This window comes from Pseudochaenichthys georgianus, chromosome 7 (assembly GCF_902827115.2).
Source record: "Pseudochaenichthys georgianus chromosome 7, fPseGeo1.2, whole genome shotgun sequence".
NCBI lineage: Eukaryota > Metazoa > Chordata > Actinopteri > Perciformes > Channichthyidae > Pseudochaenichthys > Pseudochaenichthys georgianus.
This window is the reverse complement of record NC_047509.1, coordinates 38,571,435-38,597,547: the sequence shown is the minus strand read 5'-3', so window position 1 is coordinate 38,597,547 and position 26,113 is coordinate 38,571,435. Positions and strand designations below refer to the sequence as shown.

At 42.3% G+C, this 26,113-nt stretch overlaps 1 protein-coding gene across 1 annotated transcript; it reads left to right on the top strand.

Annotated features, from left to right (window-relative positions):
- Positions 1-754: 754 nt before the first annotated feature.
- Positions 755-25,535, top strand: LOC117448927 (procollagen-lysine,2-oxoglutarate 5-dioxygenase 1-like). Its single transcript, XM_034086221.2, is given in 18 exon segments — positions 755-768; positions 1,070-1,233; positions 3,354-3,466; positions 4,727-4,790; positions 11,315-11,412; positions 12,689-12,790; positions 12,912-13,043; positions 13,195-13,316; positions 16,359-16,463; positions 16,612-16,642; positions 16,644-16,738; positions 17,814-17,955; positions 18,666-18,779; positions 19,211-19,276; positions 19,420-19,524; positions 20,758-20,904; positions 22,490-22,615; positions 23,413-25,535. Coding segments are annotated over 18 exon segments (1,896 nt in total). The 3' UTR covers positions 23,569-25,535.
- Positions 25,536-26,113: the final 578 nt, after the last annotated feature.

Below are 26,113 nucleotides of genomic sequence, written 5' to 3'. Positions count from 1 at the left end.
TGGCGTGACCTTCGATGCGTTTGGCCACGCAACGACATCAGGATGCTTTTGCTTGTTTTTAAACGGAGTGAAGGTTTTTAGAAATGTGTTTCTATCCAGCAATAGTTCACTAAAGCAGCAGTTTGAGTGAAAGTACTGCAGCAGCACGCTTTACGAGCAAGTCAATAATTAACATCATTAATCAACTTTTTATACATACAGTACACATGTTTTACATCATGCACATACAAATACACACACAGTTATATGCAAACATGCAGTTGAGAGGTCAGAGCGGATGCAGCCAGTCTAGCTGGCGCCAGTGAGCATTTGGGGGTTCGGTGCCTTGCTCAATGGCACTTCGGCAGTGGCCCAGGAGGTGAACTGGCTCTTCTCCAGTACCAGTCCACACTCCGTATCTTTTGGTCGGGACGTGAACCGGCGACCCTTCGGTCCAAAGTCCAATCCCCTGAGACTGAACCACTGCCGCCCAATACACACAGTTAAGCTCAAACACTATTTTATGAACATATAGGTTCACCTGCTGAATTAAAAACAGAACACATGAACCAAAGAAAGTGAAACCATAAATCAGATTCAGTAGAGTAGAAGATTAGATTCACACTTCAAGTATTATCCTACAGAACAGTACAGCTCTAAGAGAAGAGACGACATCTGATCCTTTACAACAAACACTATATGATCTTTTGGGGGTTTTACTAACATTGTCATCCTGCTAGTTATCCCCACTTTTAAGAAATGCAAAAGTCTGATTATGTATTTTTTCGCGTGAGAAGAGGAGCAACAACAAAGTTATCTTTTGTTGTATTCTGATAATGTAAACCCGTGTAATGTAATCGGTAGCTACATGCTCATCTCACTTCTGGATGTTTAAGAAAATCAGCAAATTCCTCAAATTAAACTATCTGTAATGCAGCCTTTAAATTAGTCATAATCATGATTAGTAATAATCATATAAGTGGGAGTGCAGTAAAAACTCAATCAACCCAACCACATTTTTTTAAATGAACGTAACCACTGGCATCGTAATTCTCAAAGTGTTTCTATCTTCCCTCCCTGTTTCACACAGCTACGACGTGCTCTTCTCCTCGGGTCCCAAAGAGCTGCTCAAGAAGTTCCAGCAGGCCAAACACAAGGTGGTGTTCTCCTCCGAGAGCCTGATCTGGCCCGACAGACACCTGGAGGACAAACACCCCCACGTCACCGAGGGCAACCGGTTCCTAGGCTCAGGAGGTACGTAGACCGGCCCTGTCAGGCTCTCACATTGGGTGGACATTTTTGTAAATGTCAGTTTTTTTCCTGAATTTGTCCTTTCAGGAGATGCTTACGGAGCGTCCACACTACAGCTCCAAAAATAGCTTGGAGCTGGGCGTGTCTGGAGCTTGGGGATTTTATTCAAGCAACACGACCAACAACCAATCACATGAATCTCCCCCCCCCGACATACAAAGCAAAACCCCCGGGGATTTTATGGGAGCAATATATATATATATAAACTCCCCAAACAGGCGAAAACCTACCAGTTTCCCCCACTGTCTCTGCCACCTCCCTCCATGCCTGGTTCCTCCGGTTTGTGTCCCGGTAGGTGAAGAGGGTCGGTCTGGTCATACAAAACCGGGTGATTCGCTACGGCGATAGTTAGTTTCTCCTCCGACTTTTTTTGAAATATAGAAATGAACGGCGGGATATCTCTCCCAGCTTAGACGCGGTTTGATTGGCTACGGCTTGAGCTGTCAGATTTTGGGAAACGGGATTTGATTGGCTGGCGCTGGCTACTCCGGCGTCTCCGGCGACAGAAGTTGAACATTGTTCAACTTCTGACGCCTGAGACGCCTCGCTCTGCTACCCACAATTCAGTTCGGCGAAAAAGCGCGGCTACGTGACGTCACCCCATTGAAAGTGAATGGGCAGATTGGAGCAGATTGGAGCTTTCGACGCTGTAGTGTAGACGGGCCGTTACTCACAGCATCAAGATGAGGCAGGGGAATTAAGTCCCTGATAATCATAATAGAGTGATTATTAGAAAATTTGTATTGTGATATTGAGGCTTCATTTTGACCGGGGCTTGCAGAGGTAGGAAGTAACCAGAAATGGAACAATCTGCACAATGACTACTTTTACTTTTGGTACTTAGAATATTTTGATGCCAATACTTATGTACTTTTGCTGAAGTAACCTTTTGAACTTTTACTTGTAACTGAGTATTCCTACACTCTGGTACGTCTACTTTTACTCAAGTACAAGATCTGAGTACTTCTCCCACCTCTTGGGGCTTGAGCTTACCCTTTTTAACAGCAGAGGTATAACAGCACATGCACACAATACTCTATATAACAAGGTCAAAACAGTGGTCGGTTGCAGAGGTTCAGACAGTCTGAACCAGCTGCTCAGCGGGGGTTCAGTCTTTTAACGTCCTCCTCCTGAATAGAGAGGTTTGTTGCTGTAATGGGGGTGGAGTGGAAGGCAGGTTTATTTTTTGGGGGACAGACTCTGGAGGGAGATAGTGGATGGGTTTATAGCTGGTATAGTGTCCCTTGCATGAAAGTGGTGTGTAGGATTTATGTCCATCATTAGCAATATCTTGCTGCTTTTGGAGAAACAAGTTTTTTTTAATTAACTTTTGGAAGTTTTCTATCGATTCCCCATCTTAGAAGAAATAAACCTTGATTATAACATGATTCCCCCCACTCCTACAATACGAGTCATAATACAGCGGTTACAATTACATTTATTTTGGGTTACTGTAAGCAAGGGGATCTAGTGCCTAAGAGAAAAGGCTTTTGCTGAAGTCTTAAGGTAACTAAATTAATTAAAATTTGAACCAATAATAAAATATTAACACTGTTCTGGACAACCGATACAGTATTACAAAAAGTACATTTGCAACACTTAAGTGTATCAATACTTGACATTAGGGGACAGATATACTGTATCCTGCTTATAACTATAGGCAAAGTGACAGAGCACCACTGAGTGAACATGATCTTATACCCAAATCATCCCGCATCTCTCTGGCTTATTCCTTTACATCTCAAACACAAAGCTACGTATGATTTGTAATATCTTACAAGTGATGAACATGTTGCCCATTACACCCTCCAGTGTACAAACGCCGAAGCAGAGAAGCAGCAGGCAGCTCTGAGCTGAGCCCATACAACTGAAGCTGGCGGGAGTCATTAGTCGTGGCCATTAGAAACAGTTGACATCACTTTTTCCTTGATGTACCTGAATGTAGACAAAATGGTACATTTGCATGAATATGGAAACAAAACATGTTGGATGAACAGGTTTCCACTTCCATCGTTTTTTTCTCACTTCCTGTCTGTTTCCTCTGGGTGTGTTTCTGTCCTCAGGTTTCATTGGCTACCTTCCTAGCATCAGAGAGATGGTTGCTGACTGGAAGGGAGAGGACAGTGACAGTGACCAGCTGTTCTTCACCAACATCTACATCGATCCTGTGAAAAGGGTACTTAACACATTTGATCATGAACAATAGAAGTCTTTAATAGAATGTGCCTCCATTTAAGACAGAACCAGGCTTTTATTTGAGGCATGTATTTATCATTTCCCTTGTATTTGATCTTATTTGGGCATTTCCAAATCACTAAATCCAAATTTGAAATGCGGCATGAAAGTTTTAAAAATAATGTTGTTAAAACATCAAGATACAATTTGTCCAAATACAGCGTGTCCGCGGGGTCTTAAAAAGTATTAAAAGTTGATCAATCAATTTAGCAAAGATTAAGGCTATTAAAAAGTATTAAAGGACATTTTCCAAGGTATTACATGTTGTAGCTTGTTTTCAATAAGTATATAAATGGTCCAAAGAGGTTGTATTCTACAGTCTGCCTGAATGTAATCATTGCGTAGGGTGTAGTGTGATTCTGTGTCGTTTATTTATGGCATCCCGTTGGGTTTGACGTCATCTGAACAGGACATCGCACGCTCACTGCCGCCGGCTGCTACACAACATAGTTATGGGGAAATGCAAGTTTGCATCTCTTGGGAACAATGCCTAAATCAGATACTACTTTCTAATGGTTTCTTTTTCTAATACACCTTGCATTGGGTTGGTCACACAATTCATTCTCTTGTGCTTTGTTCTATCACAAGCTGTTTAGTTGTGCTATCTTACAATCAATACTGTATATGGTAAAGTGTGTAACCTGTTAAAACTCAAAGTGGTGATGAGGTCTTAAAATGTATGGAAAGGGTCTTAAAAAGGTCTTAAAATGTATTACATTTGACTTCAGGATTCCTGCATATACCCTGCAATACTTGTGCCCTACACAATAATTCTGATAAAAATGTTTATTAATAGTTCCACTTTGCAATGTTTTCAGCCTTGTGAAGTGGCTTGTATTGAGACAAAAAAAAAAAAGTCTTTCAGTAGTAAGCTCATCAGGCATAGTCACTCATTTCCTGTCAGGCTTTTCATTTGAAGAACTGCAGGTTGAGAGCAAACACAGAAGAAGTGACTGCATGAAGTGGTGATGGGAACAGTTTCAGTGTTTCTTCAGAATAATGCTGAGTATGACATGACTTCTTATACTGAATTTACCCTGTTCAACTCAATATAGTCAGCCCCCCCCCCTAAATGTTTTTTTTACCCCAGCCTTGAGTTTTGTGCAGGCCGCACCTTCAGCTTATATTTCATACTTAAGTTTTTGGGAATTTACGCTTTTAGATATTATTTGTACATTAAAGCTGGTTTCCACATTTTCAGAAATCCATAAATATCACAGTGGACAACAAATGCAGAATGTTCCAGAACCTCCATGGAGCCCTCGGTGAGTGCCCTGCTTTGTTCACTGGTCTCTGTTGTTAAATGTAAAATTGTTAATGGCAGATTCTGTTTTCTAGATTTTCTTTTAATTTAAAAAAATGATATGGTAACAAGGCTACATAACACATGGTTACAGTTTAAGACCTTGTGTACAGTAAAGGAAGAGAAAGGACGTTTGGGTGAAAACTGTGCTCATTCAAACTAGGAGATATGTTTAATAGCACATAATACCTACTGTATTCACAGCACATTGTTTATTTGTGGCTTGTTTCTACTATATTTAACACATTGCTGTCATTAACAAACAATACCAGGGTTTCGCACACATAGGACTATACTTGGCGGGCCGCCCAGGTATAATTAACGGCCGCCCAAGTATATTTCGCAACTCATTTAGGTTTTTTTATTAAAAAAAATTAACCTCAGCTCAGATGAGCTACCACCACCCCCCCAAGTATATTTCAGATCTGTGGGAAAACCCTGCTAAATGCAAACACAATACCTCACATATCTTCCAATAAACCTGGTTTAATATACCTAAGGGTCTAGAAGCTGAGGGGTTTACGGTTGCTGTCGTTCAGGCAGAGCTGCACGTTTGGGCAGGAGCGGAGCCCTCTGCAGTGTGTGCAGCATTTCTCCTCTGAGGCCATGAAGGAATGTGTCAGTTCACTGAGAGACGGATGTGACAGCATCATAGTCTACGGGCATGGCTCCCCAAAACCCCCTCTATAAACTCTTCTGTTAACAGCTGCTCGCTCTGTCTCTTTTTGATGACTCATACATTGGACATACACAGAGAGAGATCTATAATTACAAATGAAGAAAATTATGTGAGAGGTGTGTTTTTAAATATACAGTGGGGCAAAACTAATTTTTGTCAGCCACCAATTGTGCAAGTTCTCCCACTTAAAAATATGAGGCCTGTAATTTTCATCCTAGGAATACCTCAACTATGAGAGACAAAATGAGGGGAAAAAAATCCAGAAAATCACATTGTCTGATTTTTAAAGAATTTATTTGCAAATTATGGTGGAAAATAAGTATTTGGTCAATAACAAAAGTTCATCTCAATACTTGTTATATACCCTTTGTTGGCAATGACAGAGGTCAAACGTTTTCTGTAAGTCTTCACAAGTTCTTCACACACTGTTGCTGGTATTTTGGCCCATTCCTCAATGCAGATCTCCTCTAGAGCAGTGATGTTTTGGGGCTGTCGCTGGGCAACACGGACTTTCAACTCCCTCCAAAGATTTTCTATGGGGTTGAGATCTGGAGACTGGCTAGGCCACTCCAGGACCTTGAAATGCTTCTTACGAAGCCACTCCTTCGTTGCCGGGTGGTGTGTTTGGGATCATTGTCATGCTGAAAGACCCAGCCACGTTTCATCTTCAATGCCCTTGCTGATGGAAGGAGGTTGTCACTCAAAATCTCACGATACATGCCCCATTCATTCTTTCCTTTACACGGATCAGTCGTCCTGGTCCCTTTGCAGAAAAACAGCCCCAAAGCATGATGTTTCCACCTCATGTTTCACAGTAGGTATGGTGTTCTTTGGATGCAACTCAGCATTCTTTCTCCTCCAAACACGTCTAGTTGAGTTTTTACCAAAAAGTTCTATTTTGGTTTCATCTGACCTTATGACATTCCCCCCAATCCTCTTCTGGATCATCTAAATGCTCTCTAGCAAACTTCAGACGGGCCTGGACATGTACTGGCTTAAGCAGGGGGACACGTCTGGCACTGCAGGATTTGAGTCCCTGGCGGCGTAGTGTGTTACTGATGGTAGCCTTTGTTACTTTGGTCCCAGCTCTCTGCAGGTCATTGACTCGGTCCCCCCGTGTGGTTCTGGGATTTTTGCTCACCGTACTTGTGATCATTTTGACCCCACGGGGTGAGATCTTGCGTGGAGCCCCAGATCGAGGGAGATTATCAGTGGTCTTGTATGTCTTCCATTTTCTAATAATTAGGGATGCACGATATTAGGAATTATGACGTCATCCCGATAAACCCGATACAAGTATAGATAATATACAATATATTTTTTGGGTAAAAAAAAGAAAAAGATACTGCGGTGTGGGTGGATTGGGATGAGGGGCGCTTGTTTTTCCCTCGGCTCCTCCCGTTTTGCCAGTACTGTGGTATTAGTGGTTTAGGAAGAGGGGAGTTCTTCACAAATCCAGCGCTCCCTAACTCATGCCTGGCTGTGACGTAAATGGTGTGCGGCCGTGAAGCCAGGACAGTAAACAAACATGTCGTCGGTGGTATGGGACTATTTCAAAGTTTCAGAGTTGGAAAGTTCGCTTGCTATTTGTAACAAATGTAATGCAGAAGTTCCACGAGGAGGGAAAAAGGCAACGAGCTACAATACTTCGAACCTGATCAGTCACCTGAAACATCGCCATCGCTACGATGGTGTGTTAAAAGCGTACGAAGACGCCTGCGCTGCTAAACTAGCGGCAAATCCAAAGCCAGCTGCAAAGGCACCGGGGCTTTTATCTATCCACGAGGCTTTTGAAAAAGGCAAGAAGTTTGCCAGTTTTGCAAAGCATATGCTCGAACCGGAGCTGCCTGGACGCTGCAATCATGTTGCGCACTATCCGTGCTGAGTGTGCTGACTTTTCGTACAATGTCCCACTGTCTGGCTACCTGCATAAAGTGGAAGTGTGGTCTGCTGCAAGCGGGCGGCAGGAGCGGGGCTGTCAGCATCAGCTTGTAGACGGTATTTTAAACTCGATGCGCTCTGAAACTACGGGGCGGCCAAGGAAAAAAAATACACATGCGTTAATCGCGTTAAAATAATTAGTGGCGTACATTTTTTTTATTATCGGTCTTGAGAAGCAGGAAGGTATCGGTATCGTTTAAAAAAAACAATATCGTGCATCCCTACTAATAATTGCTCCCACAGTTGATTTCTTCACACTGAGCTGCTTACCTATTGCAGATTCAGTCTTCCCAGCCTGGTGCAGGTCTACAATTTTGTTTCTGGTGTCCTTTTGACAGCTCTTTGGTCTTGGCCATAGTGGAGTTTGGAGTGTGACTGTTTGAGGTTGTGGACAGGTGTCTTTTATACTGATAACGAGTTCAAACAAGTGCCATTAATACAGTTAACGAGTGGAGGACAGAGGAGGCTCTTAAAGAAGAAGTTACAGGTCTGTGAGAGCCAGAAATCTTGTTTGTTTGTAGGTGACCAAATACTTATTTTACCGAGGAATTTACCAATTAATTCATTACAAATCCTACAATGTGATTTCCTGGATTCTTTCCCCCCATTCTGTCTCTCATAGTTGAAGTGTACCTAGGATGAAAATTACAGGCCTCTCCTTTTTAAGTGGGAGAACTTGCACAATTGGTGGCTGACTAAATACGTTTTTGCCCCACTGTAGTTATAGTTTATATGACTTCCTTCTCCAATTACAGATCATATTACAGATGACAACATAATCCCCGGTTCATCCATCCTGATTGACAGTCCTTCCAGCTAGGGGTGCATACTGGTTCCCGCTATTACCGAAATACCGGTTACTGGCAGCTACGGTATACCGTACCGAAATCAGATCCGGTTTTCGATACTTTTTTTTTTATATAAGTGAGGTGTAATATCCTTAAATTCGCGCCCAAACCGTTGGAATTACGATGTCAATTTCGCCGTGAAACTCCGCAAATGAGTTACTTTTAAAAAAAAAAATCTAAAGTGTGGCTGCTGCATATGATTGCCAGTCTGAATGGTGGGTTCTGTAACCACTGCCAGTCTGCATGGTGGGGTCTGTAACCACTGCCAGTCTGCATGGTGAGGTCTATAACCACTGCCAGTCTGCATGGTGGGGTCTGTAACCACTGCCAGTCTGCAGTGGTGGCGCCACAGTATGGCTGGGGTAGGTTACAGCCATACCAAGAAATGGCTTAGCCCCACCTTAGCCCCACCATGAAAAATGATGTTAAAGTAAGCAAAATAAAGTCCGCCAACTTGCGCGGAGTAAATTGCACAGACAGCAGTTAGTAAGATTGATTTCAGAAGCCGCTTGTCTGGAAATACCGAAGACTAGAAATGGCTTTGAAAACTTTTGTCACGTAGTGATCGTCTTCTCAATAGAACATCTTTGATAATGTCTTCTGGTCAATCAGAATCACAATAACGGCATGGTGTTGTTGCAGGAAGTCTCGACGGAGAATACTTTTGCTTTAGTAAATCTCTATATACATCGATACAACATTACGTGTTGATTTCTATCAACACGTAATGAAATAAGACCCCACGGTTTGATGATTGATAGGTGTGTGGGCTGTCTTTCATTTTGACACGCAGAACAATGGGGGCTATCCACCCTTATCCACAATGTAAAGTAATTCACAGCCTCTTCCCTCTTCTCTCTGTGAGGTTCAGCTTTCAGAACAAAGTAACAAAAAACTAAAATGGCATTCATTTTTTTAAACATGTCGTGTAGTAATAGATGTATATATTTTTCTTCTCAAGAGAGTACGAGAATGTGTATTTTATGTTTGTATTTCAAAAAATCTCCTGGGGGAGAATCCCCCCAGACCCCGCTGCATGGGTTGGGCTTTCAGCATGTCAACTCTTTCACCTGTGGAGAAATTGCAGGATTGGTTCCAGGTCGCCCTTTTTATTTACAACAAGACAAATGTGCCTTTTTATTTCATACAGTTCAATTTGGATTGAGACAGGGAAATAATCTAAACCTCACGTCACGCGTGACGTTTCACTGTCAAGGGGAGCGTGTATATAATTACATTGCAAATACTGACTTGAGCCCCACCAGTGTATGGGTTAGCCCCATAGATTACCCAACAAAAATACTCTGGAGCCGCCACTGCCAGTCTGCATGGTGGGGTCTGTAACCACTGCCAGTCTGAATGGTGGGGTCTGTAACCACTGCCAGTCTGAATGGTGGGGTCTGTAACCACTGCCAGTCTGAATGGTGCGGTCTGTAACCACTGCCAGTCTGAATGGTGCGGTCTGTAACCACTGCCAGTCTGCATGGTGGGGTCTGTAACCACTGCCAGTCTGAATGGTGGGGTCTGTAACCACTGCTAGTCTGCATGGTGGGGTCTTCTGCCAGTCTGCATGGTGGGGTCTGTAACCACTGCCAGTCTGAATGGTGGGGTCTGTAACCACTGCCAGTCTGAATGGTGGGGTCTGTAACCACTGCGAGAAGTTTATTTCTGGGAAAGGCGACAACACATCCAACCTGTCTCGTATGGCAACCAAGTACCTTTGTGTTCAGGGAAGCAGCGTGCCAAGCGAGAGAGTGTAGGTGTATCAGCAGGTGATATCCTACGCTGTGAAAGGGCCCGTTTGGATCCTGAGAGCAGATATGCTCATCTTCTTGAAGATGAATGCACAAAACTGAACTGTGATGGGATTTGTTTTCTTTCATCAGGCACATGTTGATTGTAATGATGCTATTTGTTTTATGTGCAATGCCGAGATCTCATGATCCTTTATGTGTTCTCTGGTCAGTGGAATCTCAGGTTGAATATTGATTATACTGGTGCTATTTTCTTTTTGCATTGACAAGATGTACTATTCCCGCCTGATGGTTGTTATAAATGATATTGCAGAATCTTTTTTCTTCATAGATAACGTGTGTTTCATTGTTTGTTCAGAACTAAAACATGGGCTCAGAACAGTCTCATAATACACTCATGCACACAGAAGGATTCACACTTGTGTTTTTCAATGCACACACAAAGTGTTCCGTTTCATATACATGTAAATAAAATCCAAATACAGAAAAAAGTTTTACATATGTATTTTTGATCCTCACATATTAGTTTTCCGTTGAAATCCCCTGAACCTGCAAACACAAACTGCTTTCTGTGCACGGATCGCTGTGCATTCGTGTGTGGGTTTTTTGAGACTCCCCTGACGCTCACCCGATTCGTACTTGTAATTTGTTCTATCTATAGCCAATCAGATGTCTCCTTCATTCTAAGCCAATCACATGAGCGCGCCCCCACGAGGGTATGATTTCTTGCGTTCATGTACGCATTTTGCGCTGTCCGGTCAGCTCGCTAAACAGAGGGCGGAGCTTCAGATGATCAGAGCTGCGTGTCTCGACTCAGCAGCTGATCTGATCTCTCTCTCGCGTCCGGTTACACTTCACTCGCGTTTATGTCCATATCGATCAGATCCAGCTCTCCTGATTGGCCTTTATAGAGAGCACCGATCAAACTATTAAGAGTGAATATCGGCCGATAATAATGTTGCCTCTTAGTTAAAGAACTCGCTGACTTTGTAGTTTTTCTACGTAATTACTTACTCAAACACACATACAGTAGTGTTGTTGACCACTACAGTGTGATCTTTGCCTATGAAATGCAGAATAAAGAACTTTAGTGTGTGTGTGTGTGTGTGTGTGTGTGTGTGTGTGTGTGTGTGTGTGTGTGTGTGTGTGTGTGTGTGTGTGTGTGTGTGTGTGTGTGTGTGTGTGTGTGTGTGTGTGTGTGTGTGTGTGTGTGTGTGTGTGTGTGTGTGTGTGTGTGTGTGTGTGTGTGTGTGTGTGTCTCCAGGTGAGGTGGTGCTGAAGTTTGAGGATGGACGTGTACGTGCCAGAAATGTTCTGTATGACACCCTACCTGTGGTCGTCCATGGGAACGGACCAACCAAGGTACTGACCACAGACTGTTAATATGGACCTGTCCAACACCGGGACCCTCACATGATAAATACAGCAGCCCAGTAAGGTTAACCCCCAGGGGGACGGCTGGAGGGTCAGCAGGTGGTGCAGGTGTCTTCAGCCAGCAGAGTCTGACACATCACACTCTTCCTCATGTGTCAGGATTGCTAAAGAAGTACTAAGATCCTTTACTGAAGTAAAAGTAGAGATATTTTGGTCTGAAATACCCCATTACAAGTAAAAGTCCTGAATTCAAAATGCGACCTTAGTAGAAGAACAGAAGTATTATCAGCAATCAGCTAATATACTGTATCAGCTGTACTTAGCTGTACCCATGATGCACTATAACTCTTTTCAAAGTATTATATTGTAATAGAATTTTATATTATTGTGTTTGTATCGCTTAGAAATACATTTCAGAGCTTTCAAATGTTGCAAATACATAAATACTGGGTATATGAGCAGTACAGTACCACAACACCATGTCAGGTGTTTTTTAAAGGGAAAAAGTAGCTATTAACTACAAGTGTTAAAGAAATGTAGAGGAGAAAAAGTACACTATTTTCCTCCAAAATGTAGTGATGTAGAAATACAAAATATGATCAATTTGGAAATAATCAAGTAAAGAACCAGTATTGACTAGCAAATGACCAATCTGCCACTTTCGCACTATTACAATAATGTTATTTGACCCATATGTTTGACTACGTTGTTAGTATACCGTTTTATTATTATAATTGTTACTTTTATTATTATGCTGCTGTGTTTATTGTAACTCTGGAACAACAATTTCCCTCGGGACAAATAAAGTCTTATCTTATCTTATCTTACTTAAGTACAATACTTGGGTAAATGTATTGGTTTGAATGGAACCACTGCAGGGTTGGTTCATCTCGAGGGAAGAATGGTGACTTCATTCTGCAGTCTGTCAGTAGCAAACACTTCAAAGCAGATAAACACCCATCAAACTGTTGACTTCCTGCAACTGCATACAACAATAGGAATGTGCATCTCAGCCTAAACACGCAGATACGTTCTATAGCATTTAATTTGGAACTGTCTGGTCTTGTAGTGTCCTGAGCTTTCTGAATGCTTTGCACACAGAACCAGATAACATCTCTGTTTGATGTGAATGACTGTGCTCTTTATTCGCATACACCACTGCTAACCAAACACAGACATTCTTATGCCAAGAATAAAACAAAATGACTTTCTTTTTCTTCTAATACATAATGGATGTTTTATAGAGATGTGATTTCTATTCCAGCTCCAGATCAACTACCTGGGGAACTATATCCCCAACATATGGACGTTTGAGACGGGATGCACAGCGTGTAATGAGGGGCTCCTCCCACTGGAAGGTCTTCAGGTCAGTCCACAGGCTTCTTCATTATGTTTTGTATGTTCCAGATGTGCCACATTGAATAAAAGGCTGTTTTGTCTGCGGCCAAATGGAAGTGTTAAGCCTTTTCTCTGTTTCTATCCAACAGGAGAGTGAGTACCCACTGGTGCTTATCGGCATCTTCATTCAGAAGCCCACCCCTTTTGTTACGGTGTTCTTTGAACGCCTCCTGAAGCTCCAGTACCCCAAGAACAGACTGAAACTCTTCATCCACAACCAGGTAACAGGAGGACATATACCCTAACTTTAACCCTAACTTCCTGCTCAAAACAGTGTCATTGTTACATCTCTGCTGTAGCTAACAATGAAGTCCACATATCCCAGATGTCTTCCCTGTACTTCCTTTTCTATCTGTTTTACTCTCACTCCAGGAAGCTCATCATGAGAGTCAGGTCAGCCTTTTCCTGAAGGATCATGGGAGCCTTTATCAGGATGTCAAGGTGAGCGGGCCTGAGGAGGAGATGGACACTACTGCCTCCCGCAACCTGGCCATGTGAGTTCCATACATTCAGCTGTATGACACATCTTGAGCATTTCTCTATTATCAGGACTTAGGGAAAGAGACTGCTGTGCTGAGAGGATCCAACTGCACTTAGACTGAGCAACAGGGTTAGCTGCAAAGCATCTTCTCCTTTCCTATCATCTAGAGCAGTGCTTCCCAACCTGGGGGGCACCAAAGATCGCAGGGAGGGCGCCAGGCCTCAAATGATTTTAGGCCTAATATCATATTTAAACTTACATTTATTTTATTTTTTTACATATAATCTTTTTTTTTTACATATAGTTTTTTTTACATATAATTGTAACGCAATGCATGATTGTAGCTAAAAGCCTTGTCTCTACATTACAATAAAATATAGAAATTAATTGATTAATTAATTTTAATTAATTCGCGCCGAAGCTGAAGTTACTGTGTCAGCTTCCGTAATAATAACAGTTTGCTGTGCTTGCTAGCGAACCGACTTCATAAGATGAATAAAAATGTCTGAAAAACGTAAAGGAGATGACAGCTCATCTGCAATCAAAAAGGAAATGAGGACCTACCAAGAGAGCTATCTTAACTTAGGTTTCATGGAGGGAAGCTAGCCAACGACAGCATGAAACCCTGCTAAATGAAGAGACACCAACAGACCATGCACCCACAAACGGTCGGGCGTGATCGGGACTTTTTCATAAAGAAACAACAGCTTGCAAAGGCAAACAAGCCAATGGATATTAGAACAGCGTTTGTTAGGGCTGGCAGCGATGCACAGAAGGCCACCGAGGCCTCTTTGTGCACTTTTAATAGCAGAGGCAAAGAAACCACACAACATTGGCGAGCAGCTCATTAAGCCAGCTTGCATTAAAATGGTTGAGAAACTGTGCGGCCCGCAGGTGGCGGAGAAGCTAAAACCTGTACCACTGTCAAACAATACGGTGAAAGACAGAATCGACAAGATGGCAGGTAACTGCGAGCTGCAGCTGCTCGAAAAGCTCGGAAACTGGCCATTTGCCATACAACTTGATGAAACCACAACTGTAGCAGACGACGGTGAGGACATTTTTACTGCAGTGGATTCTTACCTCTCATCCCACAATCTTTCCTATGAGAATTTAGTTGCATGTTGTACAGACGGAGCTGCCTCAAGATCTAACAGTCGCTTGAAAGAAAAGGCCCCACACTGCACAATATTTCACTGTGTGATACATCGCCAGGCGCTGGCCAGCAAGAAACTGTCAGAAGACCTCAGCGAAACACTCTCAACTGTAGTTAAAATAGTCAATGTCATCAAAGGTCGCCCCACCAACAAGCGTCTATTCGCAGACTTGTGCGAGGATGAAGCGCGCCAAACCCTCATCATGCACACCGTCACCGAGGTGCGCTGGCTCTCACGCGGCCGAGTGCTGGCACGCTTTGTAGAACTGAAAGAAAAAATAGAAACTCGTAACCGCGCACTGTCAGAGCAAGTGACTGAGTCATTCTGGATTAAAACAGCATACCTGGCCGACATCTTCAGAGCTACAATGAAACGAACAAGCGTCTGCAAGGCGTGGAGTCCAACATAATCCAATGTAAAGAGGCGCTCGATGCATTTGTGCGCGAACTGGAGTACAGGGTCGGGAGAAAGGAGGGGGGAGCTGCAACAGTTTCCACTCCTGCTGAAACGGTGCCTGTGTCTGTACGTCGCGAGTTCATCCGCCATATGAACGCACTGCAAACGGAGATGAAATCACGGTTCGCTGACATAGACGAGTACGTCTCCAAGGAATTATGGGTTTTAGATCCCTTTATTGCCAAAGTTGAGGATGTGGAATACCTGGATTGCGAAGATGAGCTCACCGACATCCAAGCTGACTCTCTGTCAAAGAAATACTTCCAGGAAAAAGGATTTAAAAAGGTTTGGATTGTCAAAGGACCAAGCCTCGCTCCAAAGCTCACACTGCATGCCACGACCAGGATTATACTCCCATTCAGTACGACATATCTATCAGAAACAGCCTTCAGCGCGCTGGTTGCCATCAAAACAAAAGCACTGGACGTTCACAACGACTTTAGACTGGCTGTCACTCACATTACACCGGACATTCCATCCCTGGCTGCGGGCCCAAGGTTCACATTAATGAACCACTTCAACCTCGTCTTCTCTCTGCTACCTGTTCCACGGCAGACAAGCATTTCATTTACCTGCTTAATATGAGAGTTTTTTATTTTTGTTTTATACAGGCCTATGCCACCATATTACCATTTTTTTATTAGGCATAGTCTATTATTTTGAATTGTCCTGTTCTTCGAAATTTGAAATAAATATGATGCATACAATTTCAAGTTAGTCGCTAATAAAGGCATAAAAAGACAGAAATGTATCTTTTTCTTTAATCAAAATGTTTCTTCTGCGCGTAAAGTGTCGGTTTCAGTTGGATTATTCGTCACAGTTGCTCCGATCAGATCGGTCTCCTCCATTTTGTAGATTATTTACGACTTTTGAATCCACATAAACACATCGGCAAAATCCGGCTTTGTGTTTTAAACAGTTTAATCCCTTTGTGAATTGTTTCCACTTGCGCCGTCCTTTCATTTCTTCATTCAAATTCCAACAGGAGTCATTTGGGGGGGGGGGGCTCTGGTGGAAAAGGTTGGGAACCCCTGATCTAGAGCAGGGGTTTTCAAAGTGTGGGAAGGTGAGCCTCTCTGGCGCCCCACACTTTGAATACGAACAGCTCTTATCGAGGCTGACACGGAGGGACTTCTGGGTCATTTCACTCCGTTAGGAACCTTCCAAAGCAATATTGACAAATACAAGCGCACCCATACTTGAATGATTAACACAAATGGTGTGTGTGTTTGATATGTTCTTGGTTTACCGTGCAAACCTTGTAGTATTTATATCTAAAAGAAACATTTAAAAACTCTCTGCAGTCATTCACTGACCGCCCCCTCTGGGCAGAACGTGATCTTTGTATGTTGAATGTGCGCATTGATCTGTTAGTACTGCAGGAGCGTGTGGTGTCTGACGGAGTACGCGTTCACGCAACATATGTATCTTCTCCCTTCCAGCGATGTGTGCCGGAAAGACGAGGGCTGTGACTATTTCTTCACCTTGGACATTGAAGTGGTCTTAAAGAACGAAAACACACTCAAAATTCTCATTGAACAAAACCTGCAAGTATATTTATTTATATTCAACTGTAAACAATGATCCTGTGCTCGCGGATGCCTGTGGAGAGTACATCTCTTTCTTATTTGCACGTTTCTAATATTAGTATTTGATTGGATGTATTCATATAGCAACACTTGAATTGTACTTTAGTCCCTTCGTGGCCCCGATGATAACTCGCAGCTGGCCGACTTTGGAGCAACTTCTGGGGGGCCCTCAGTGCAGAGGGCTTCTACGCCAGGTCTGAGGACTACGTGGACATCGTGCAAGGACGCAGAGTGTAAGATGCTTGAATATCTCTTTGATTGTAACATGAGTTCTTTGATATAGAATAGAACACAGAGCTGACATATCGTTGTAGAAAACGGCAGTGCTTCACCAAATGCAATCAAAGCTAACAGTAGTGATGCCTAAACATTTTTTGAATGAATAAATTATATATATATATGTCACATTTGGTTATTTTTTAATAGGAATATGTAATTTAACTTGTAATTATAGCTCACGACTTTTCTATATCCAATTGTCTAATTTCACCTTTTTTACAGTTACTGTTTAATCCAGGGGTGTCAAACTCAAGGCCCGGGGGCCAAATCCGGCCCGCGGCTTCATTTGATGTGGCCCCACAAGAGCTTGCAAAGAATATAATATGTTTGTTATACGGTTACATGGCGATTTACAGAAGCACGTTGCCATGGAGCACAATGCATCTCAAATTTGACTTTTTTCTCAGTTTACTTTTTTTCTTCTAAATATGACCTTTTCTCAGAATTGACTTTTCTTTTCAAAGTGTCTTTTAAAATCATTTTGTGACATTCTCACTGAAGAGACTTGCAATTATTTGCCCTAGACCTCTGCTTTCAGACAGAGTTAATTATGAAGTTATTACCCTATCCGATAATAATCCAATGCAGAAGAATGATGTAATATAAATAATACATTATTTATATATATATTACATATTTATATATGTATTTTAGTCTTAAAGTTACAACCGGCCCTTTGAGTGCAACCATTATGCGAATGTGGCCCGTGATGAAATTGAGTTTGACACCCCTGGTTTAATCCAACACTTCCTGTTTGCATTTCAAATGAAAGGAGGTTTTTTTTAGGCTCTGCTGTAGTGCTTCTATAGAAATGAACATTAAGCTTTATAAAGACAAATATATATATATATATATATATATAAAGACAAACACGGGAAGAACACAGGAGCAGATCAGCAAACACACTTAAATAGCATATCATATATTCTATAAGCTGTCTCTCATTCAGGCCTGGTTCTCTCTCAGTGTGTTCCTGCTGTTAGACCTCGGTGTCGCTTCGCACTTCGTCTAAGATGTTCTTGTTTCCAGGGGTGTGTGGAATGTCCCGTATGTGTCCAGTGTGTACCTGCTGAAGGCCAGTCTGCTCCGGTCTGAGCTCACTGACTTCGATCTGTTCAACTCTGACATCTTAGACCCCGACATGGCCTTCTGCCACAACATCCGCAAGCAGGTCCGTGAGAGACACCGACAACATTCTTTATCCACTAACAACAGTAGTAGTACATGTATGCAAGAACTACATCCTTTCACTTTGTTCAAAATGTTCTGCTTATTCTGTCATCTGTTTGGTCTAAGGCAGGGGTTCTCAAAGTTTTGATGAGTGAGGGCCAATTTAGGTACCCAATATTGGATTGAGGGCCGCCCAAGAAAAAACGGAACACAAAATAATTCCAAAACAAATCCTTTCTTTATTGTACTAACCAATTATACATACAGTATACATTAAGAACTTGCAGAGGACACAAAGTTGGGTTATCTACAGACAGTGACTAGCTAAAATCGCTAGCTAACTCCCGTTTCTGATTCTGATAACTTACAACAGATTTTCCGCTTAACCGCAACTCGCGAGATGCCTAGTTGCCATGCAACCAGTAGTCTAGCAAACTTTCCACAAGCTGTCATTCATAATTTAGGAATGACAACCCAGGGGGCGCAGTTTTACCATTCTTAAATTCCATTCTAATTCTTACTAGATACAACCATGGAGGATTAAAATATAACGCATGCATTTCAGCGTGTCACATTAACTATCGCGGGCCGCCAGAAACATTTCCGAGGGCCGCCATTGGCCCGCGGGCCGCACTTTGAGAACCCCTGGTCTAAGGTCTCATTCAAAAACACGATGTCAAATATCTGATCTGATGCTCTTCTTTCTCTCAGGGAGTCTTCATGTTTGTGACCAACATGCAGACCTTTGGTCGCATCGTGTCAACAGAGACCTACCAGACCAGCCATCTCCATAACGACCTGTGGCAGATCTTTGAAAACCCGGTGGTGAGGCTGTTCATATTATAAGATGTGGTGAGGGGGGGGGTTCTTGGTTGGCCTTCATTAGGTCATTGTGTGTATAAACCAGGGGTGTCCTAACTAAAGCCCGGGGGCCAACTGCGGGGGCCTTAAAGCGTATTCAAGTATCACGCTAAATGTACCTGTAATGTCATGAAGTGTATCGTTACAAATTTGACCCAAAGTGAAACTTGTCATTTCAAACGTACTCTCCTCCACAAGCATGTTCATGATGCATTTCTAGAAATACAAAAAAGATAAAGATTAAATCAACAGTGCTCCGATTTCACTTCCTCATTGTTCTACAGTCCTGCTTATGAAGCATCGAAATGGAGTTAAGCGTTGATATCGCACTCCATGGTGTTTCCTTGTGGGAAGCCAAAGTCATTCAGCTTGTGCTCTGTGTGTGTCTCCTTCAGGACTGGCAGGAGCGCTACATCCACGAGAACTACACCTACATCATGAGAGACAAGCTGATCGAGACGGTGAGTGCTCCGCCAGCTGCAGGGTCCCATGGTTACACATGATATAGTAAAACACATGTGTCTGCTTCTCATTTATAAAAGCATATAGAAAGACATGGACAGATGTTGTGATGCCATGGTAACCAGTGTCCTCTGTCCCTCAGCCCTGTCCCGATGTCTACTGGTTCCCGATTTTCTCCGATGTCGCCTGTGATCACATTGTTGAAGAAATGGAGCATTTTGGGAAGTGGTCAGGAGGAGACAATACGGTACGTTACTGAAGGGTGTCAGACATGGTGATACGTTCCCTCCTTTGAGCCTCCTGTAGATAACAGTAAAATATCAAATAACATTAATATCATGTCATTTATTATATTGAAATTACTTCAATTAATAATGAATAATGGAATCAAAAATAATAATAAGTTAAACTATTTCATTATGTATTGATGGAGATTTTGAGGGATTACTGGTCCGCTTTTCAAATCTCCGCGCGTCCCTAACAAGCTGGTTATCATACAGGAAGGAATCCAGAGCTACCAAGTAACCGTTAAACAATAATCTACTTTAATGGTAATATTACAATGCAATACAATCAATACATTACCATACCATACCGTACAAAGCCATATCATATATGCGTAATGTCAGGAATATGCCTACTCCTGGCCTTGTTCACGTGCTGCTTCGACCCTCCGGTCTGGGCAGCGCGAGAAGAGAGGGCGAACAAAAAGCTGAACAGCTTCTTTCATACCAACACCAACAGGAAGGGGTGGAGTTAACTCAGCCTCCACACACACATCCCCCCACATTCCAGAGACCTCAATTGTGTCTTAAAGGATATTTCCTTGCTTCCAAAGATAACACAAAGATTTCATCTCTCATATCTCCAACTTCTGGTTACACAGACTGCTTATTATTAATACAAAGTAATTAAACCCACACATATACTATTCAAGATATGTAGACTTCCCTGAAACATGACATGCTAGAGATCTTAAGCAGAATATACTCTCATCCACCTAGCACCCTGTCCTGTATGCCTACACCTCCCCCACAGAGCAATACAACCCTGTTTACTCCAACCAGCCCAGAATGTTTATAGCCATTTTAGTCCTCACATTTATGAAAGGATAAAACAGAGAAATCAATATAAAACACAAACACAGGTATTGTTTGAATAGTATTCACTTAACTGCTACTATTGATAATTACCAGAGAAACTCAAAGGGACCTCTTTTAATATCTGGAAATTGCAACAAGACTTTCTGCCATTTCAAATGTAACACACTTCTTAAATATCAGATGATAATAATCTGCAGTATGTATTAATGAAATGGATGATTCATGTTATTAATATAAAGAATATAATATGTAAGCTCTGCAGGCTTCTTGGTCAGTTCTTATTTGATATAGAGAAGACATATTGAGCAGCCATTCTCTATAATGTGTGTCTGCTGTAGGTCATGTGGTGGCTCTTATTTGATTTCCTTCTCTCTCAGGACGTCAGAATCCAGGGCGGCTATGAGAACGTGCCGACGATAGATATCCACATGAACCAAATCAACTTTGAAAAGGAGTGGCACAAATTCCTGCTGGAGTACATCGCACCGATCACAGAGAAGATGTATCCTGGGTACTTCACCAAGGTACGAGCTGGACACAGCATCGTGTCCCCCGTGGAAGGACGATTCAGATCCTTTACTTTAAAGTACTCTTACTGCAATCCAAACATCTATACGTTCACCCATTGATTTTGGTACTTCACTATAATGTATAGTGTTATCCACATCAGAACTTCATATTTAAAACAATCTTAAAAAGAAAAACTAGAGATGAAAAATAAAGTAAAATCAGAATATTTTCCTTTGAATTGTAGAGGAGTAGAAGTATTTAGTGGTACAGAAAGAAAAACCTAAAGTATAAGTAGTTAAAATGTCTATGGTAATAAGTAGAGTACTTACATTACAGTCTTATTTAAGTGTTGATTATATTTCTAATCATTAATCCAAATCTGCAAAGTCACTAAAGGTATTAACAAATGTAGTGGTTAAATACTCAAGTAAAGAACAAGTCCTTCCAAATAGTACTTAAGTAGAGTCAATCAATCAAATTGTATTTATATAGCTCATTATCACAAAGGACACATGCCTCAGGGGTCTTCACAGTGTGCACCCCTTCTGTCTTGAAGCTGCCTTCACATGACGCACGGTCAAACGGCCCTGCACTGTGTTGTGTTCCAGAGTAGGCTGACCAATCAGACGACAGCTGAGCAGGCTAGCATGGGACGTTACCATAGAAAGATCTCTAGATGTGGGGGAAATAGTTGTTCCCTTCAAGGTGGGGTATGTAAGTTTGAGAAACCGGCTCGAGATACACTTTTTGTTATATTCCATGGAATGCTCTTAACATCCCGATAGCAATGAATATCTGAAGTGCTTTGACAAAAAATCCATAAAAAAATGTCATCTGTAGAAGCCGTAATACTGTAAAAAGTACAACCAATCGGATTGGATGGCCTACCTGCCTGTCAGCCTTCCATCGGGGCACAAACTTATATTGTGCCCTCATTGGTCATGTGCGCGTTCGTGTGTGTTGGAGGAGGGGCTCTGTAAGGAAGTGGCAGATGTTCTCCGGTTGTGTATTTTCAAATTCTAGCGATCTCGAGCCGGTTTCTCAAACTGACCTACCCCACCTTTAAGAGAAACTGATCAATGATTCAGAAACAAGTGTGTCTATTCTTATATTCATAAAGTCATTATGAAAGTCAAATTAATTGAAATAGATCTCAAATGCGGGAACAGAGCAACTTCATCCTCAAAGGTTGAAGAGGTTCTGCACCCCGCACGCAGCTAACAGAAAGAACACAGCCAGCCCATCCTTCCCATTCATTATCTTAGACATGATCTCAACCTCTCCACCCTAAGAGGTTTGCAAACCCACCTTTGACCCTTCTGGAATGTCAAGCCTCTGTCTCTGTGCCACACATACAAGACAAACACATACAATTCAGCCAATCAGAGCACAAGACTTCATTATGTACATGATTCTAACCGAGTTATCATATCATGTCACTCTGTGTATCACGTGAATGCAGCTTTAGACCCTGCAAGAAGAAACTCTCAAAGAAACTCCCCAACAGTCATTGAGTAAATATACCTGTAACTCTAGCCCATGGATGAAGTGAATAGTGTGTATGCTGCTGCTGCTGCCTAACGTGTCCTCTCCCCTCAGTGCGCCACCCCTCTGAACTTCGTGGTGAGGTACAAACCTGACGAGCAGCCGCTGCTTGCGCCGCACCACGACGCCTCCACGTTCACTGTTAACATAGCTCTGAACAGGAAGGAAGTAGACTACCAGGTAAATGTGGAGCAGCTGGAGGATGTGAGGATGGGGGCGGGTCTTCTCTCTCTCTCTCTGCTTCTTCTGTCAGTCTGTTGTTGTTGTTGTTGTTGTTGTTGTTGTTGTTGTTTTTATTGTTGCATCCCTGGTGTTTCTTTAACCTGGACTAAACCCTCAGACATTAGCTCATGTTATTATCAGGTGGATTCATATTTAGACAAATCAAATGCTAAATCATTATGAGTGAAACTGATGATAAATATACATATATGCCGATATATACGTGGGCTTTGTGAAGATTGAACCTAACATTTCTTATATTGACATTTCTTACAATTTGATGTTTTGTAGAAGAAGTCAAACTGCACACACATAAAGCTGGTATGTATGGGAGAAGATTAGGGCTCAAATGGAATTGAGCCAAAAGTGATTTTTGTTGTAGTTCTGAGATTAAAGTCAGAATTATGAAAAAAGCAAATCTAACTTGTTCTGCTCATTTTTCTCAGATTTCTGACTTGAATCTCCGAATTTAATAAAAGAATGAACTTTGTGTCAGAATGAAAAAAGCGTTTGGCCCTAACCATTTTCTGTACGTATTACAGGCACATTCCATTCAGTACGATGTGATTGTTTGTTTAGTTATTGTACACTAAATAAGTGACATTTAGTTCTTGCACTTTGGTAAGTGTACTTGCATGTGAAAGGCTGAAGCTGGTAAATCGGTACAAAATGAACTCTAATAAGGGGAGGGATTTCAATATTCCCCCGGTGTGTGTGTGTGAGGAGCAGAGGCTGATGTGTGTGTTGTGCTGCAGGGTGGAGGCTGCCGGTTCCTCCGCTACGACTGCTCCATCGAGGCCACTCGTAAAGGCTGGACCCTGATGCACCCGGGCCGCCTCACGCACTACCACGAAGGCCTGCCCACCACTGGGGGGGTGCGCTACATCGCTGTGTCCTTTGTAGACCCCTGAACGCATCACGGCTCCCCTCACCTTCGCTCTTCTCTTTCGCTTGTTCTCATGTTAAAAATAATGTTGTTTCTCTGTTACTCTCATACACCGTCTGACCTATTAGCCACAGCACCAGAACATGTTCGCGCCACATCAGAATAGAACTGGCTCCACAGTAACACTTCCCCAAAGCTTCTCAGATGTAATATTAGCAGGAGTGATGTCGCAGCAGCAGAACCTGCACGGGGTCAGCGAGGCATCACAGCCGGCTCCCCCGGTGGAAGCTTTACAAATAGACATGTATGGTCATTTCAAGTGCTTACATTTGTATGTCTCCCGCAATTGTGTCACCGTTTCACACTCCACCTGCCTTGGGAAGGTGCCTTGTTATGGTGTTTTGGGTCCTTGGATTTAAGGGAATTGGAGCCCGGAAATTCCTGGAATGAGATTTTCTATAAGGTGAAAAATGTGAAAGAAAGGATGATAAAATATTGTCCTCTTGTGAGTTAGAAAACAGTGGTCTTACAGCGTTGTGTAACCTGCTGCAGGGTCACTGAGTTTAGTCTCATCATTCACCTGAAATGAGATTAAGGACAGAGGGTGTCGTTTTTCTCAAACTGATATTCTGAACAATCTGTGCTGTTGTATTTGCTGTAAAGTGTCTCTACTGTGGGCTATTTGTATTATATGTACAGCACTTTGGCTCGACCAAAAATCGTTTATAAATGTGCTATATAAATAAAACTTGATTTGATGATTACATTACAAAGACAGCTAAGAATTACCAATGTTCAGCCAGATGTTATCAGGAAGTAGCTCCATGCAGCGGGAACACCTGATCAGAAACGTCTCACACTCCAACCTCATCTCACCAGCTTTATTCTCCTAAGTAGACGTGTGTTACTTTAGTCCCAGTTCTGAACTCGTGTGTGTGTGTGTGTGTGTGTGTGTGTGTGTGTGTGTGTGTGTGTGTGTGTGTGTGTGTGTGTGTGTGTGTGTGTGTGTGTGTGTGTGTGTGTGTGGAACAATGTTGATATTTTCAGTCAGATGAAGGGGGGGAAAGTGGCTCCTCCTGGAAGACTTTTCTTTTTAAATGTGAAGTTAAAGCATCAATCTGGTGCACTTTGAGAGCAAAATTAGGGACTAAATCTATGGATACATCTCTCAACACCCATATGAAACAGAACTGTAAACAGATTTACTTTGTCTTTCAACATTTATTTGAACAGCAAGTGGAGGCGAAAGTGACTGCACCCAACACAATAAACCTGCTAGCTAACTAGCCTAAACCCAGTAACAGAATGTGGGCAACACGTTCTTCTCCACAGCCGCGCGACCTGAGTCACACGTCACTTCCCCCTTTTCTATCCTACGGGTACAGGTAGAGACCGGTCTCAAGTCAGCACCGCTGCAGACCATACAGCCACTCCCCCTGAACCCCGTTTCCCTGCCAAAAAAAGGGAGTGGCCGGAACACTTACAAATGTGGACTGGTAGGATTTTGGCAAACAAAAAATTGTATTTGTTTGGCCCTCCAGCCCACGCACAGCACCGGCCCACCGGGAAAACTCCCGGTATTCCCAATGGCCAGTCCGCCCCTGGTCAGAAGCTACTGTTGTAGTGTTCAGACCCCGTCACATGGACTCCTCAGGAAACCACCAGCTCCAATTCTTTACCAACGCTTGTGGACAATATTGTTACATTTACACTAGCTGTCCCATTCTGTGTTGCTAAAGTACATCTTTTCTAACTTTTTCAACAGACACTTCAAAATCCTGCTAAGGCTCTCTTATTTATTGTGTGTATATATCATTTGAGAAAGGCCACACTCCCTAAATTGTTTTTGCAATATAACTGCATTTTGGGAGAGATACTGAAGTCCTTCTCTGGTGCACTCACTGATATCAGAGTCAAAGTTTGACATTGTCATTTCTTGTTACCAGCCATCACTGAGCTAAGACTACAACTTGAATAAATCTGTGAACCAAACGGTGTGTGAACTGTGATTGAACTTCTGTCCCTCGCCGTGTCAGAAGCTGGAGGTCAGAACTGACAGCAGAAGCTAATCAAGCAGTTCAGTTTGAAAACATAGCATCGGCACCTCCATCATGTTCAGCTAACATGAGCCTCTTAAAGTCATTGAGTATTTTGTCAGATGGAGCGAATTGTCAGCCGTGGTGGAGAACACTTTTAATTTACTCCTAGATACAACTTACATTTTGTGAGCTGCATCTCTATTTGAAGCATCATAAATTAGCATTTGTTATGTTAGTCTCCACCAAATCCTGAGCAAAATAAGTGTCGTTCGCTGCAACAGCATCAAGACATTACATTCTAAAAGTGCTTTCATCCGACTCCAAACTATAGTTAAATGTGGCATGGCTGTCTTATCACTGAACAGGTGCTCAAGCCTATGGATTCTGCGACACCATCTTTGACAGAAATTTAAAATCTGTTGATGCCCTTTGTAGTTTCCTTTTAATGTTAAGTTTAAATTCAGTCATATTATACCTTCATGCCAGTTTATATACAAATTAAAATGTCTGGTGCACAAAACTCAAATGAAT